Here is a 17,745-nt window from a genome sequence, read left to right on the forward strand (position 1 = left end):
TCCATCCTGCCCTGCCTTTCTAAAGTCTTCGAAAGCCAAGTGAACAAGCAGATCACCTACCATCTCGAATCCCACCGTACCTTCTCCGCTATGCAGTCCGGTTTCCGAGCTGGTCACGGGTGCACTTCAGCCACACTCAAGGTCCTAAACGATATCATAACCACCATCGATAAAAAACAGCAATGTGCAGCCATCTTTTCATCCATCTAGCCAAGGCTTTCGACTCTGTCAATCACTGTATTCTTATCGGCAGACTCAACAGCCTTGGTTTCTCTAATGACTGCCTTGCCTGGTTCACTAACTACTTCTCAGATAGAGTTCAGTGTGTCAAATCTGAGGGCCTGTTGTCCGGACCTCTGGCAGTCTCTATGGGGGTGCCACAGGGTTCAATTCTCGGGCCAACTCTTTTCTCTGTATACAGTGGTGCAAAACAGTATTTAGTCAGCCACCAATTGTGCAAGTTCTCCCACTTAAAAAGATGAGAGAGGCCTGTAATTTTCATCATAGGTACACTTCAACTATGACAGACAAAATGAGAATTTAAAAAATCACATTGTATGATTTTTAATGAATTTATTTGCAAATTATGGTGGAAAATAAGTATTTGGTCAATAACAAAAGTTTATCTCAATACTTTGTTATATACCCTTTGTTGGCAATGACAGAGGTCAAATGTTTTCTGTCTTCACAAGGTTTTCACACACTGTTGCTGGTATTTTGGCCCGTTCCTCCATGCAGATCTCCTCTAGAGCAGTGATGTTTTGGGTCTGTTGCTGGGCAACACGGACTTTCAACTCCCTCCAAAGATTTTCTATGGGGATGAGATCTGGAGACTGGCTAGGCCACTCCAGAACCTTGAAATGCTTCTTACGAAGCCACTCCTTCATTGCCCGGGCGGTGTGTTTGGGATCATTGTCATGCTGAAAGACCCAGCCACGTTTCATCTTCTGGATTATCCAAATGCTCTCTAGCAAACTTCAGACGGGCCTGGACATGTACTGGCTTAAGCAGGGGGACACGTCTGGCACTGCAGGATTTGAGTCCCTGGCGGCGTAGCGTGTTACTGATGGTAGGCTTTGTTACTTTGGTCCCAGCTCTCTGCCGGTCATTCACTAGGTCCCCCCGTGTGGTTCTGGGATTTTTGCTCACCGTTCTTGTGATCATTTTGACCCCACGGGGTGAATTGTTGCGTGGAGCCCAGATCGAGGGAGATTATCAGTGGTCTTGTATGTCTTCCATTTCCTAATAATTGCTCCCACATTTGATTTCTTCAAACCAAGCTTCTTACCTATTGCAGACTCAGTCTTCCCAGCCTGGTGAAGGTCTACAATTTTGTTTCTGGTATCCTTTGACAGCTCTTTGGTCTTGGCCATAGTGGAGTTTGGAGTGTGACTGTTTGAGGTTGTGGACAGGTGTCTTTTATACTGATAACAAGTTCAAACAGGTGCCATTATTACAGGTAATGAGTGGAGGACAGAGGAGCCTCTTAAAGAAGAAGTTACAGGTCTGTGAGAGCCAGAAATCTTGCTTGTTTGTAGGTGACCAAATACTTATTTTCCACCATAATTTTAAGATAAATTCATAAAAAATCCTACAATGTGATTTTCTGGATTTTTTTCTCTCATTTTGTCTGTCATAGTTGAAGTGTACCTACGATGAGTGGGAGAACTTGCACAATTGGTGGCTGACTAAATACATATTTGACCCACTGTATATCAACGATGTCACTCTTGCTGCGGGTGATTCTTTGATCCACCTCTACGCAGACGACACCATTCTGTATACATCTGGTCCTTCTTTGGACACTGTGTTAACAAACCTCCAAACAAGCTTTAATGCCATACAACACTCCTTCCGTGGCCTCCAATGCTAGTGAAACTAAATGCATGCTCTTCAACCGATCGCTGCCCGCACCTGCCCGCCCGCCTAGCATCAATACTCTGGACGGTTCTGACTTAGAATATGTGGACAACTATAAATACCTAGGTGTCTGGCTAGACTGTAAACTCTCCTTCCAGACTCATATTAAGCATCAGCAGCGTAGCCTAGTGGTTAGAGCATTGAACTAGTAACCGAAAGGTTGCAAGATCAAATCCCCGAACTGACAAGGTACAAATCTGTTGTTCTGCCCCTGAGTAAGGCAGTTAACCCACTGTTCCTAGGCTGTCATTGAAAATAAGAATTTGTTCATAACTGACTTGCCTAGTTAAATTAAGGTTCCAAAAAAAATCTCCAATCCAAAATTAAATATATAATTGGCTTCCTATTTCGCAACAAGGCCTCCTTCACTCATGCTGCCAAAAACATACCCTCGTAAAACTGAATCCTGCCGATCCTTGACTTCGGCGATGTTATTTACAAAATAGCCTCCAACACTCTACTCAGCAAATTGGATGCAGTCTATCATAATGCCATCCATTTTGTCACCAAAGCCCCATATACTACCCACCATTGCGACCTGTATGCTCTCATTGGCTGGTCCTCGCTACATATTCGGCGCCAAACCCACTGGCTCCAGGTCATTTATAAGTCTTTGCTAGGTAAAGCTCCGCCTTATCTCAGCTCACTGGTCACCATAGCAGCACCCACCCGTAGCACACACTCCAGCAGGTATATTTCACTGTCATCCACAAAGCCAACACCTCGTTTGGCCACCTTTCCTTCCAGTTCTCCGCTGCCAATGACTGGAATTAATTGCAAAAATCACTGAAGTTGGAAACTTATATCTCCCTCACTAACTTCAAGCATTGGCTGTCAGAGCAGCTTACCGATCGCTGCAGCTATACACAGCCCATCTGTAAATAGCCCATCCAACCAACTACCTACCTCATCTCCATATATATATACAGTATATATATTTATTTATTTATATTTCTGCTCTTTTGCACACCAGTATTTCTACTTGCACATCCTCATCTGCACATATATCACTCCAGTGTTAATTGCTAAATTATAAATACTTTGCCACCATTGGCTATTTCTTGTCTTACCTCGTTACTTCATTTGCACACACTGTATACAGATGTTCTATTGTGTTATTGACTGTACATTTGATTATCCCATGTGTAACTCTGTGTTGGTGTTTTTGTCGCACTGCTTTGCTTCATCTTGGCCAGGTCGCAGTTGTAAATGAGAACTTGTTCTCAACTGGCCTACCTGGTTAAATAAAGGTGAAATTAAAAAAACATATATTTTACATGTATAAAGCGAGATCGCCCCAAATGTCAATTTACACCTATGGAAGTCAACAAATTCACTGTGGCTATGTGTGTTGTCATTCTGGGGAGGTTTGCTTTACACTGATACAGTATGTGTTAACAATTGGAGTGAGCCAGACTGGACTGTCAGTTCCATTAAGTAAGGTTGTATTGGGGTCTTTGAAGCGCATGAGGATACAGGAGACCTTCAAAGGTTTTGATGTTGAATCTCACCCTGTAGCATTTTTGAAAGCACTTTAAGGTAGGCTACATCACTGTATAATCATTCAATCAGATGGAATTGGAATGGATCCTATATGATGCAATCTAGGCTATACATTATATGCATCACTTCTCATACTATTCTCCTATATCCATGTGAGTAACGTCTACCCTACATTAGGGATGAGGTCGGTTAATCAAATATCCGGATATCTGAATACTGAGTATTCAAACACCTATGACATTATTCGTTTTTAAAAATTTTTTATTGGGTCGCCTATTTTAAAAGAGTTGTTTAAATTAAATTAAATTGTCCGTGTTATATTGTTACACACAAGGATATACCATGACATTTGAAATGCTTAATTTAATAAAACAACAAACTTTAGAATGTAGTGTTTATGTACGGTGCATTCAGCTACTGCTGTTTCAGTCCTCACGTGGCTTTGACAGTGCATTGTTTACAGTTGCACACTGGAAATGTAGTCTACAGTTCTGAGGACGCACAAAGTGATTTTTTTTATTTTAAGCTCATTTTCTCTCTCATGGGCAATGGGTTATGGGTTGCGTTTTACATGACAATGCATTCTACTATCCTATCGCATGTAGCCCAGACAACGGTGTGCTATTTCCCCCGCATTCAAATAGTGATTAACCTACAGGCAGTCCACAAGACTGACACTAATCAATGCAAAACACTCACCGGAAAACGTTTTTGTTAACATAATCAGTTGAACAGAATGATGGCGAACGTCAGACTTCTCCTTCACTTCTGCTGTTAGCCTAGGCTACTGTTAGCTTAGTCGGCTGTTAGCCTAGTCTGCTGTTAGCCTAGGCAGCTGTTAGCCTAGGCAGCTGTTAGCTTAGTCTGCTGTTAGCCTAGGCAGCTGTTAGCCTAGTCTGCTGTTAGCCTAGGCTACTGTTAGCTTAGTCTGTTATTAGCCTAGGCTGCTGTTAGAATAGCACCCTGAGAACAACCGCGTGCTCTCTGTTGTTGTAACATTTTGTGAAATTATAGCATTATTTCAAATGCCCCTTCCTCCCCTACATCACAGTCCTCTTCCACCTGGCCCTTTCCTTCCCTACATCACTGTCCTCTTCAACCTGGCCCCTTCCTTCCCTAAATCTCTGTCCTCTTCCACCTGGCCCTTTCCTTCCCTAAATATCTGTCCTCTTCCACCTGGCCCTTTACTTCCCCACATCACTGTCCTCTCTCACCTGCCCCCTTCCTCTATTTGACCATACTGTTTAATCACTGGGCACAGTAAGGGAGCTAATTGGACTTACTTGATCTAGTTCAGGGAGCGAAGTGCCTGGCTGATCTGGCTGATTGATTGTTTGGCCACAGCACTACAGTACATCTGCAGTCCTGGCCTCCCCCAGAACCCTACTGTATGTATATAAATGTCCCTCCCCACCTGATGGAGCACTCACTACAGTGGTTCAGTGTTTACTCTTTACTCTTTGTTGTCAGCGGTCTCTCTCTCTCTCTCTCTGAGCCCAGCTGTGTTTGTTAGCATAGCATAGGGGCGGTTAGAGCATTGGACTAGTAACTGAAAGGTTGCAAAATCAAATCCCTGACAAGGTGAAAATCTGTCAGCCTAGGCTGACAAGGTAAAAATCTGTTGTTCTACTCCTGAACAAGGCAGTTAACCCACTGATCCTAGGCTGTCATTGAAAATAATAATTTGTTCTTAACTGACTTGCCTAGTTAAATAAAGGTACAATTTAAATAAAAAAATAGGGTATGATCCGAAGCTAACTAGTAGCCTCTGATTTACTCAGTGTCACGGCTAACTAGGAACCTTTCATTTACTGTGTCACTGATGAGGGCCAGATTATCCAAACACAGACTTTCCCCTAGAACTAGGGGTAATGATCACTAGGGTTTCCTGTACAGTGATTGCTGACAGCAGAACACAGGTAATTACCTAACCACATGGCAGCTCCCTGCCCTAGTCAGACTGCTGTCGCAATGTGTCTGCTCAAGGTTAAGAGCTGCCCAGTGTTGCTTTAGATAAAGCCACTGGATTATGACTCATTCCACTGAAAGATGGAGCCGTTATTTCCTTTTTTTAAATATATATATTTTTTTACATTAAGTGAATTGCCTTCCAGTGCGGGAATGGGTATAAAAAGACGAATAAACTGTAGGTAACACCTCCCTGGTAATTGGTTATGATTAACTGGGTTGGTGTGCCACTTAGTTTGGGACAGTAGTACACTGTTACTATACATGGCAGCAATATATGAAAGATGCTCTGGAAAAAAAGAAAATTTTGCGTAGGTTTTCAAACATTGAATTGACCGCTGCATCTCCCCTCTCTCCAGCGATGGCAGAGTTCCATGTCCAGCCGCGGTCAGTGCGTGCGGAGGAGGCGGGCGTTGGGCGGTTCCAGTGCCAGATTCACGGCCTGCCTGAGCCTGCCATCAGCTGGGAGAAAGATGGCCGCTCCGTGGACACTAAGGATGAGAGGTACAGTAAAGTAGGGTTCCTCTGTGTTAATCACCTCAGCTGTCCCTACCAACTACTGTAGGTCCACTGTACCTGCACACAAAAATCTGTCTTGTCTAGAAGCAAATTCACTGTAGCAGCTTCACAACTTTCACTTAACTGTTACCCTGCCAAACCTCACCACCTGGTATCCAGTGTGCTGTAGCCTCCCTTGTGTCTGTCTAGCTGTTTGAAATGGAGTTTACGTTGAGTGTGTAAACACACTTAATTAAGCAAACAATGATCTACTCCCTTGATTCTCTTTCTTTTTCTCTCCCTCTATCTCTCTCTTCCCCCCTCTCTTTTTTTCTCTCTTTCCCTTTCTCTCTCTGCCCTCCCTCCCCCACCCTCTCTCTCCCCCTCCCTCTCTCTCTTTCCCTTTCTCTCTCTGCCCTCCCTCCCCCACCCTCTCTCTCTCCCCCACCCTCCTCCCATTCCTTCTCTCTGTCAGGTATACCCTGCTCCCCACTGGTGTTCTGCAGATCACCGGTCTGCGTCAGGAGGATAGTGGTGTGTTCTGCTGTGTGGCCCACAACAGTGCAGGAGTAAAGCACAGTGCCGGGGCTGGCCTCACCGTCTCAGGTCTCAATAGTCCTACGTACATACATATGTACACACACACATACACACCTTCCCTGGATACCCACCCACCCACAAATATGTGGCCATGCATCATCTCACACAGCCTCACCGCCACGATGCTCGCGCTGGAGATGATGGGCGACAGTGAAATCCAATTAAATGTTGCAATCCATAAAGCTCTCGCACACTTACGCTTGCGTCACCCCCCCCCCCTCTTTCCCCCAGTCTCCCAGTCTTCTGTTTACAAAGAGCCCATGATCCTCGTGGGTCCTGAAAACCTCACTCTCACCGTTCACCAGACGGCCATCTTGGAATGTGTTGCTACAGGATATCCCCGCCCCATCGTGTCATGGAGCAGGCTTGGTAAGACCAAAACCCCGCCTTCTCTTTTACATCCAATCAAAGCTGCAGCCTACAGGGTTGCTGCACAGGCATTAAACCCCCCTGCCTCTCAGGCCTTAAGGGCTATAGAACCCTTCTATCTTCCATAAGGTTCCGTGTTAGATTGCTTGTCTAGTTTGCAATCATCCGAAACCCGACTTGAAATACATCACTATTGCAGCTGATAGAAAAACACGTCACCATAGTAGTATAGCTGAATTATATATACATTTACCTAAAGCACACAGGCAAAATACAAAGATTGAAGAGGACATTCTGTTAAATGGGACATTCTGATACAATAAGATAGGGCGGCTTTGTGTGTGAAATTGGTCATGGCATGCTGCGTTCACAGCGTGCACGGAGCCCATTGTTTCCCAGATGGTTGAAAGCCTATTTACCAGACATTATCTTGCTGACCTTGATATAAATGAAGGGAGGAAAAATGGAGTGTTCAGTGGCTGCTTCTAATGTTGTACAGCACAGTGATTAAGTAGGCTACTGCTGTCCAGTGTGTATTTGTGTGAGTTTTTGTACGCACGTGCAGTTGTGTGGATGTGCATGTGCATTGATGTTTGTGTGTTTGCGGACGTGTGCATGTATGTATGTGTGTCTGGGTTAGCTCATCTCTGCATTGTGTACATACGTGTAGTATGTTCTTTTACGTCATGTCTAATAGAACATTCATCTTATGTACAAATGAAGTAGGGGATTGCAGCCTATATGAGTCTTTGGGGGCTAAACACAATCTTATTTTTTGATGAATACATTCTTTACTCTCCTGGTAGAGAGGAACCGCGAAAGTGAGTAAGTGACACACGGTGGGGGATCCACCGTAATTGCTTAGAGGTGTTGAGCCCAGGCAGGATTCAGCCCCCCACACTTCACACGTTCCTCTTGGCTATCACTCAAACTTTGCCACTACCAATTTTGGAATCAGATATTTGTTTTTCTAAGCTATTATCCAATCTGATTTGCTGTTCAAAATGTAAATTGCAGCCCCTCCCCAACCAGAGAGGAGCTATAATCAGATTGTGGATATTGCCTTGCACAATGTTGCTGTAATTAAATGCTGACGGGATGGGATTTCAGCAGCAGCATGCAACCACTATTTTAGAGGGGGCACAAAGTACGTTAAACACCTGTTTAAAAAAAAAAATGAAACAATCTAGAGCCATAATCATTTATGTCTAATTTTATGTTTAAAAAAAATCTCAAATCAAATCAAATTTTATTGGTCACATATTTACCAGATGTTATTGTGGGTGTAGTGAAATGCTTGTGTTCCTAGCTCCAACAGGGTAGTAATATCTAACAATTCACAACAATACACACAAATCTAAAAGTAAAGAATGCAATTAAGAAATATATCAATATTAAGATAAGGAGCAATGTCGGAATGGCATTGACTAAAATACAGTGGAATAGAATACAGTATATACATATGAGATGAGTAAAGCAGTATGTAAACATTATTAAAGTGACCAGTGATTCTAGTCTATGTACATAGGGCAGCAGCCTTTAAATTGTGGGATTAAGTAACCGGGTGGTAGCCCGCTACTGATGGCTATTTAACCTTTCTGGCGCAGGCGTTCCGCTAGCGACCCACCTCGACAACATCCGGTGAAATTGCAGAGCGCCAAATTCAAAATACAGAAATAGTCATAATAAACATTCATAAAAAATACAAGTGTTATACATCGGCTTAAAGATTAATTTCTTGTTAATCCAGATTTCAAAAAGGCTTTACGACGAAAGCATACCATGCGATTATCTGAGCATAGCGCCCCGCTTACAAAAGCATACAAACATTTTACAACCAATTAAAGGAATTACAAAAGTCAGAAATAGCGATCAAATTAATCACTTACCTTTGAATATCTTCATATGGTTGCGGCCACAAGATTCCCAGCTACACAATAAATGTTTGTTTTGTTCGATAGGTCCCTCTTTATATCCCAAAAACTCAGTTTTGTTGGCGCATTTTGTTCAGTAATCCACAGGCTCAAAGGCGGTCAAAACATGCAGACGAATACATCCTAATAGTACTGGTAAAGTTTGTCGAAACATGTCAAACTATGTTTATAATTATTCCTCAGGTTGTCAATTGTCTAAATAATCAATAATATTTCAACCGGACAATAGCGTATTCAATAGAAAGGAAAAACAGGGAAGGGCGCGCAATCGGTCACGTGAGCAAACCAGCTCTGCGTTCTTCCTCAGTCCACTGAGAGAATGGTCTCATTCTTCTTCATTTTTCAGAAAACAAGCCTGAAACCATGTCTAAAGACTGTTAACATCTAGTGGAAGCCATGGGAACTACAATCTGGGTCTTAACCATTTAGATACTCTATAGGCAAAGTACCCACATCAAAAAAATCCCACTTCCTGGATGGAATTTCCTCAGGTTTTCGCCTGCCATATCAGTTATGTTATACTCACAGACATTATTTTAACAGTTTTGGAAACTTTAGTGTGTTTTCTATCCATATCTACAAATATATGCATATCCTAGCTTCTGGGCCTGAGTAACAGGCAGTTTACTTTGGGCACGCTTCTCATCCAGATGTCGAAATACTGCCCCCAAGCCAGACTGATGACCTTGAGATAGAATCTGTTTTTCAGTCTCTCTGTCCCAGCTTTGATGCACCTTTACTGACCTCGCCTTCTGGATGATAGCAGGGTGAACAGGCCGTGGCTTGGGTGGTTAATGTCCTTGAAGATCTTTTTTGGATCTTTTTTGTGACATCGGGTGCTCTAGGTGTCCTGGAGGGCAGGCAGTGTGCCCCCGGGGATACGTTGGGCAGACCGCACCACCCTCTGGAGAGCCCTGTGGTTGCGGGCGGTGCAGTTGCCGCACCAGGCGGTGATACAGTCCGACGGGATGCTCTCAATTGTGCATCTGTAAAAGTTTGTGAAGGTCTTAGAGGCCAAGTCAAATTTATTCAATCTCCTGAGGTTGAAGAGGCGCTGTTGCAACTTCTTCGCCACACTGTCTGTGTGGGTGGACCATTTCAGATCGTCACTGATGTGTACGCCGACCATCTTGAAGATTTTTACCTTCTCCACTGTCGATGTGGATAGGGGCGTGCTCCCTCTGCTGTTTCCTGAAGTCCACGATCAGCTCCATTTTGTTGATGTTGAGGGAGAGGTTATTTTCCTGGCACCACTCTGCCAGGGCCCTCACCTCCTCCCTGTAGGCTGTCTCATCATTGTTGGTAATCAGGCATACTACTGTTGTGTCATCTGCAAACTTGATGATTGAGTTGGAGCCGTGTGTGGCCACGCAGTCATGGGTGTACAGGGAGTACAGGAGGGGGCTGAGCATGAACCCTTGTGGGGCCCCTGTGTTGAGTAGCAAAGTGGAGGTGTTGTATCCTACCTTCACCACCTGGGGCAGCCCATCAGGAAGTCCTGGACCGAGTTGCACAGGCAGCTTTAACAACGGGGACAGTATATCCGGAGAGAGCCATGGTTCCATGAAACAGAGCATGTTACAGTCGCTGATGTCTCTCTGGAAGTAGATCCTCGCCCTGAGCTTGTCTACTTTATTGTTTATTTATTGTTATATTATTAATATACTCGGAAGCGGTGGATGGTGTGCATGCCTCCTGAGTCAGACTAGAAGTGCACTCCGAATACCGCTCTCTGCCGGCAGCGTATTGGAACAGCCTCTGGGATAAGTTAAATTCACCTGGGAGGTGCGAACGAAGGATCTGGTGTGTTACCGCCACTCTGATATCCAAAAGTTATTTCCGTCTGTATGTAATAACACAAAATGTGTGGGCTAATAATGTAAGAAATAACACACAAAAAAAATAGATACTGCAAAGTTGCTTAGGAGCTGAAAGCAGAGCTACCATGTCTGTCGGCACCATCTCTATGTATATTTTTCTGCATAGGTTATCTAAGCATTCCTCTTTAGCTTTTCAGTTGTCATTTTAATTCATTATGTACATCGATTCTTTAAAGGTGCAATATGCCAAAAAAAATTGCTCTGCCATTTCCTGTTTGCTAAAATTAGAATAGTTCACCCAATTTCAGTTTGTGACAAAACTAGCAATGCATAGTGTAGAGAATCATTGTACAATCTAAACCGCTGTGAAATATGTCTTTGTATTTTCAACTGTTTGAAGTTGGTGTACAATATGGCGAAAGCAATACGCCGTTCCGCAAAAACGGAACTTAAGAATGGGGAGGCATAGAAATAGCGCACATAGAACTGATCAACCGCTTCTTAGAATTGCTTTCGATGAGAATGACATATCTATTACTCACATTTCTATGTGAATTCGGTCAAGTTGCCCAAAAGTGATATATTGCAGCATTAAGAACTTTTATGCCATATGAGTTTACTACAACTGCCACACCGGTATATAGTACAATAGCCCAATAATTAAAACGGTTTTAGTATTTTCTAAAGTCTAGCAACCTTGCCTGCAGGCTTGCCAGCAGAGTTAGTTAGACAAGCTACTCTATCTTGATTAATAACTTGAAATGGCTCGGTAGCTAATTATGAGGTTGGGAGACTGGGAACCTATCTAGCTGGCTGGCTAAAGCCAACTTCATAAAATTGCTTGGTCGCTAGTATTACAGAGAAACAACAAAATGTTTTGTTTTATTTATTAATCAAGAATGAATGCATAAGCTACATACCTTGAGCAAATTAATTTACAAACATTCCTCCTGCGAGTCCTGCCCATCCCCGGCTCAATTAAGTTGAGTAATTAATTTAATATCTGAAAAATTTAAAAACAGGACAAATCTGAGGGGGCACATCTCCTTGTGGGCATGACGCCTCTGGATTTCCGTGTATTAGATTACAGGGAGTGAAGGCGTGGGAATAAGCTGCATAATTAATTTAATAGATTCACATCAGTCATTCCTTAATGCCAGAGTTTGTTTGGAGCTTTTCATTCATCAGCACTGGTGCTCTCTGGGCTACGCTTTGACACTAACTACATTACAGACTGACATAGAGATAGCTGCACACACACACACACACACACACACACACACACACACACACACACACACACACACACACACACACACACACACACACACACACACACACGCACACACACACACACACGCACACACACACACACACACACACACGCACACACACACACACACACACGCACACACACACACACACACGCACACGCGCACACGCACACGCACACACACACACACACACACACACAGATCGAAAGAGAGAGAGAGAGAGAAATCAAGTTTCTGTGAGAATGAGTGTGTCTGGAGAGATAAGAGGTAGCCAAGGAGGAAATGTAAACTGTGTCCAACTCTGTTGATTTTACAGTTCACTCAGCAGCTAGCCCGACTTGAGTCAGGCTTATTGTAGAGGGGTAATAACGGCCATTATATGGTTCACAGTTGTTTAGCCACTCCTTTAGTTATGACACTGGACTGGGGCTGGGAGTGGGAGGGTCAGGCTGAGAGCCTGAGGCTTGCACTTAATAGTACCATGGAGCATGTTTAAGTTATACTGTACTAGCCATAGCTTCTACTACAGTCAATAGGAAACTCCACTGGCTGACTTAGCTGACCAGGCTGTTTCAATTGGATTGTAAATACGTCTGAATAATAGGTTCCTATGTTCTACTGAAAATCCTGTAGCCTACAGCCCACTGCTGGTGCTGTTTGTTGCAGCTACACGAACACGGAAAGGGCTGAGGTTTGTATATTTTTGTTTCAAGGCATTCTCGTGAACTCTGGAATTACTGTCCACCTTTTTCCATTCTCATGTTTCTCTTCATCCCACAGTGCATTGTCTTGTCGAGGTCCCGGTTTTGTGGAATGTTTCCAAATGACCCTCCCTTTCCTTGTTGTGGCTCTGCTCAGATGCACACAGTGTTCACAGAGGAGATGTGTGTTGCACTCCTATAAAAGGCCTGGGCAAGGCCATATGGCCCCAGTCTCTGGCTGGCTGGCTAGCTGTCTGCTAGCTGTCTGCTAGCTGTCTGTTTGAAGATGTGAGGAGAGGAGGATGGCCAGTCTGCTTTCTCTGCAGGCTTTTAGCATTGCGGCCATGTCCCCCGCACAGCCCTTTAACACTCTAAGGTGGGACACACAGGACGCAGATGTTACAAATATAAAGGGGGACTGAAATATCTTTGGCTGTGCCATGTCTTTGTTGGTCCTACCCCCAGTATAAGGCCATTGAAATAGGAAGAGATGGAGAGCAGGACAGGGTATTTGATGGAGGGACAGAGGGGAGTGGCAGCCAAGCTTATCCATGTAGCTCTGCCTGCTCAGAGGGCATTTCCCCCATTTTAAAGCAGGGTGTGCCTAAGGCAGTAGAGGGCGTTGTCAAACCATGAGATCAAACCGGTGTGTGTGTGTATGTATGTGGGTGGGTGTGTGTGTGTGTGTGTGTGTGTGTCACTAGCCTGTCAGAGCGGGGTGGATGGGGCCGGGGAGGTATAACAGACTCCCTCACACACACATACAATCACACACACTAACACACAATGTAGTCATGGCAACATAGTTCCTCTGTGTGACTGGCTGTTGTCGGCGTGGCCCATGGCCCTCGCCCAATACACTCGCCTCGTTTGCCACCTTTGTAGTGAATATGGTGATTCCCACAAGACGTGCTCTGTCACACTTGTGAGAACTGCTCTGATATTTACTGTGAAATGTGTTTTGCAGCGGTATGGGGCGAACTAAAATAGCATCTCCTCTTCTCCAGCGTTTAATCCTTTGTGTACATTATAGTATGTTTAATCAATCATTTATCTCCCTTGGTATTTTTATAGCCTTTTTTATAGCCTTTTGGTGTATATTTAAAGGGCATATTTTTTATATTCTAAACTAACTCAGCTAATTTGCTATCTCACTCCTCTCCTCCTCTCTCTCTTTCTCTCTCTCTTTATTTCTATCCCTTCCCTCACTTAATCTCCTCTCCTATTCCCTACTCGCCTCCACTCCCTTCCTCCCCTCCTCTTCTCTTTTCTCCTCCTCTCCTCTACTCTGTCCTCTCTCCTCAGATGGCCGTCCAATAGGTGTGGAGGGCATCCAGGTGCTGGGTACAGGGAACCTGATGATCACAGATGTCGGGGTCCAGCACTCTGGCGTCTACGTCTGCGCTGCCAACAAACCAGGGACCCGTGTACGCAGAACCGCTCAGGGACGTCTGGTGGTCCAAGGTGAACCTTTACACACACACTCAGTAAGGTCTGTGTGTGTGTGTGTGTGTGTGTGTGTGTGTGTGTGTGTGTGTGTGTGTGTGTGTGTGTGTGTGTGTGTGTGTGTGTGTGTGTGTGTGTGTGTGTGTGTGTGTGTGTGTGTGTGTGTGTGTGTGTGTGTCAGTGGAGGCTGGTGGGAGGAGCTATAAGAGGACAGGCTCATTGTAATGGCTGGAATGGTACTATTGGGACGGAGTTAAATGTGCGGTTTCCATATGTTTGATGTGTTTGATATCATTCCATTTATTCCATTCCAGCCATTACAATGAGCCCGTCCTCATATAGCTCCTCCCTCCAGCCTCCGCTGGTGTGTGTGTGTGTGTGTCACGAGTTCGACCGAGGGTGTTTCCCCTTCCCGGGCGGGTGGAGCTCGGCGGTCGTCGTCACCAGCCTATTAGCTGCCACTGATTGTTTTTCCTCCCCCTCCTTGTAATGTTTAGTGGTAGCACCTGTTTATGTTAATTAGTTTGTCTTTATTAGACAGCCGGCCCGCCTGGTTGTTGTGCGGGATTATTTCATTGTAATCTTCGGCTCTGTTGTAGAGGTACGTGTTTGTGCCTGGTCGTGTATTTTTCCATTGTATTTTTCGATTCCCTGTGTTTTGGGAACGTAACTTTTGTGAGCACCCTGTGGTGCGTTGGTGCTATTAAAAGGCGCACAGCATTGAACTCTGTCTCCTGCATTTGACTTCACACCCACGACACCCAGAGCATTACAGTGTGTGTGATTTTGAATGGAAATACATTTTAGGTCCCCACAAGGTTAGTAAAATAAATGTGTGTGTGTGTCTCATTCGTTGTGTGATTTTCTTACTCATATTTGACCAATTGGAGGTGGTTAGTAGTGTGGGTAGGGCCTTCCAACGAAGCAGGAAGCATTCAGCGTGTGCCCCGCATGCTTATCAGCCAAAGGGCCCTGCCCTTGGCCCCAGCCAATAGCAATACTGCTCCCAGTCAATATTTCATTTAATCTTCCTGTCCATTGTTAGACAAGGCCCTGCTATAGAAGGCTCTGGAAGAAAGCCATGCTGTTGATTATGTGTCAATTTCTATGGTTTCTTTATCAATCAGTGAAGACTAGAAAGCGCCCTCAGCTAATGATCTGATGCGATATACAATACATGTGTTTTATGATAAGAAACGAAAAGGCTAAAGCCTTGCTGTGGACAGAGCCTACAAACAGCATTGCTTCATATTCTCATGGCTCAGTGGATGTATGTCACAGTCGGGAACCATATGACTGACTGACTGACTTGCTATGAGAGGGTTGTTATGGTGATAAGACCTCAGTGACTGTATTGAGGAGCAGCATACAGGTGACTCCTTCCCGCTGTCCGGCCGGCTGTTTTGATCAGAGTAAGGTAGGCTGTTTCTTAAGAGAATTGATGTGATCTTCCTGGCCAGATGGTTGGCACAGCGGCCCTCTGCTCACTGCACTACCCTTCATTTACCTCAGAGTGAGAAACTGAGGGGAGAGAGAGAGAAATGGAAAAAGAGAGAGTAGGGAGAGAGAGAGAAGGAAGAAGAGAGAGTGGGAGAGATTAGGGGGAGGGAAGAAGTGAGATTGGGGGAAGAGAGTAATAGAGAGTAGGGAGAGAGAGAGAGAGGAGGGGATTGAAAGAGGGAGAGAGAAAGATAGAGAGGGAATGAGGGAAAGAGTGCTGATCAGACCCACACCACAATTGCACATCAATACTCTCCCTGACCCACCACCCCCCCGCCTCCCTCCAGCCCTTCCCTCCAGGCCCTACTCACATACACATAGCCTCTATAGAGCAAACAGAGAGAGATGGAGAGAGAGAGAGATGAAAAGGGACACAGAAAGAGAAAGAGAAAGAGATGAGGGTGGAGACGGAGAGATGAAAAGTGAGATGGAGGGAGAGATGGATAGAAGGATAAAGCCAACCTAATCCTCATCATACCACAGTGCCTAGAACGGTGTGAATTTCAGGTCCCGACACTTTTACTGACAGGGTGACACACAGTATAGAGATAGCTGAGATTATAAAACCATCATAACACCTCTTCTCTTAAGATGAGAAAAGGAAAAGATAGAGGATATTAAATAACTAGAACTAGAAAGGGTTTGAGGAAGGTTTTGTTAAATCACTAGGAAGAGGGTTTGTTTACAGGAAGATAGTATAGGATGCTAAATAACTAGAACTAGAAAGGGGAGGGTTTGTTTACAGGAAGATAGTTTAGATAGAGGATGCTAAATAACTAGAACTAGAAAGGGGAGGGTTTGTTTACAGGAAGATAGTTTAGATAGAGGATGCTAAATCACTAGAACTAGAAAGGGGAGGGTTTGTTTACAGGAAGAACTAGAAAGGTTGCTAAATAACTAGGAGGGGGGTTTGTTTACAGGAAGAAGATAGCTAAATCACTAGAACTAGAAAAAGGGTTTGAGGAAGTTAGAAAGAGGTTGCTAAATAACTAGAACTAGAAAGGGGAGGGTTTGTTTACAGGAAGATAGTATAGATAGAGGATGCTAAATAACTAGAACTAGAAAGGGGAGGGTTTGTTTACAGGAAGATAGTTTAGATAGAGGATGCTAAATAACTAGAACTAGAAAGGGGAGGGTTTGTTTACAGAGGAAGATAGTTTAGATAGAGGATGCTAAATAACTAGAAATAGAAGATAGTATAGAAAGAGGTTGCTAAATAACTAGAACTAGAAAGGGGAGGGTTTGTTTACAGGAAGATAGTTTAGATAGAGGATGCTAAATCACTAGAACTAGAAAGGGGAGGGTTTGTTTACAGGAAGATAGTATAGAAAGAGGTTGCTAAATAACTAGAACTAGAAAGGGGAGGGTTTGTTTACAGGAAGATAGTATAGATAGAGGATGCTAAATAACTAGAACTAGAAAGGGGAGGGTTTGTTTACAGGAAGATAGTTTAGATAGAGGATGCTAAATAACTAGAACTAGAAAGGGGAGGGTTTGTTTACAGGAAGATAGTTTAGATAGAGGATGCTAAATAACTAGAACTAGATAAGGATGCTAAATAACTAGGAGGGTTTGTTTACAGGAAGATAGTTTAGATAGAGGATGCTAAATAACTAGAACTAGAAAGGGGAGGGTTTGTTTACAGGAAGATAGTTTAGATAGAGGATGCTAAATAACTAGAAATAGAAAGGGGAGGGTTTGTTTACAGGAAGATAGTATAGATAGAGTATGCTAAATAACTAGAACTAGAAAGGGGAGGGTTTGTTTACAGGAAGATAGTATAGATAGAGGATGCTAAATAACTAGAACTAGAAAGGGGAGGGTTTGTTTACAGGAAGATAGTATAGATAGAAAAATTAGAACCAGAAGGATAGCTGACAGGCAAATAAACCTGCTAATGTGAGAGTGGAAAGGAAAATAGTTGCTGATTGTGGGAATGATCTCGTTGTAAATTACGACTAGATGATCCATAATTGCAGTCTTAATTGTCTTCCCACTCACTAGGAAGTTATTAGGAAAATAACTCAAGTCATCCTATCGTAAATGACAATATTGATATGACGTATAATATGGGTAGCTATGAATAATGAGGGGAGATAAGTACACCAACAGCAATACCAACCAACAGCTCTGATCAGATCCGGGAGGAGCGTAATCACAAATTTGAGACGAAACTAAACACTGTTTAATTAAGAGGTAATATAGATTTGCA

General features: G+C 43.8%; 1 protein-coding gene across 2 annotated transcripts in view; it reads left to right on the forward strand.

Moving 5' to 3' along the window:
* The window catches only part of igdcc3 (immunoglobulin superfamily, DCC subclass, member 3), a 128,584-nt gene that overhangs the window by 74,818 nt on the left and 36,021 nt on the right, over positions 1 to 17,745 (forward strand). For both annotated transcript variants that reach the window (XM_046346160.1, XM_046346161.1), the window contains exons 3-6: positions 5,751 to 5,895; positions 6,365 to 6,495; positions 6,721 to 6,858; positions 13,893 to 14,051. In XM_046346160.1, coding sequence (XP_046202116.1) covers positions 5,751 to 5,895; positions 6,365 to 6,495; positions 6,721 to 6,858; positions 13,893 to 14,051 — 573 coding nt within the window. The remainder of the gene's footprint in view (positions 1 to 5,750; positions 5,896 to 6,364; positions 6,496 to 6,720; positions 6,859 to 13,892; positions 14,052 to 17,745) is intronic.

This window comes from Oncorhynchus gorbuscha, linkage group LG04 (genome assembly GCF_021184085.1).
Source record: "Oncorhynchus gorbuscha isolate QuinsamMale2020 ecotype Even-year linkage group LG04, OgorEven_v1.0, whole genome shotgun sequence".
Taxonomy (NCBI): Eukaryota; Metazoa; Chordata; class Actinopteri; order Salmoniformes; family Salmonidae; genus Oncorhynchus; species Oncorhynchus gorbuscha.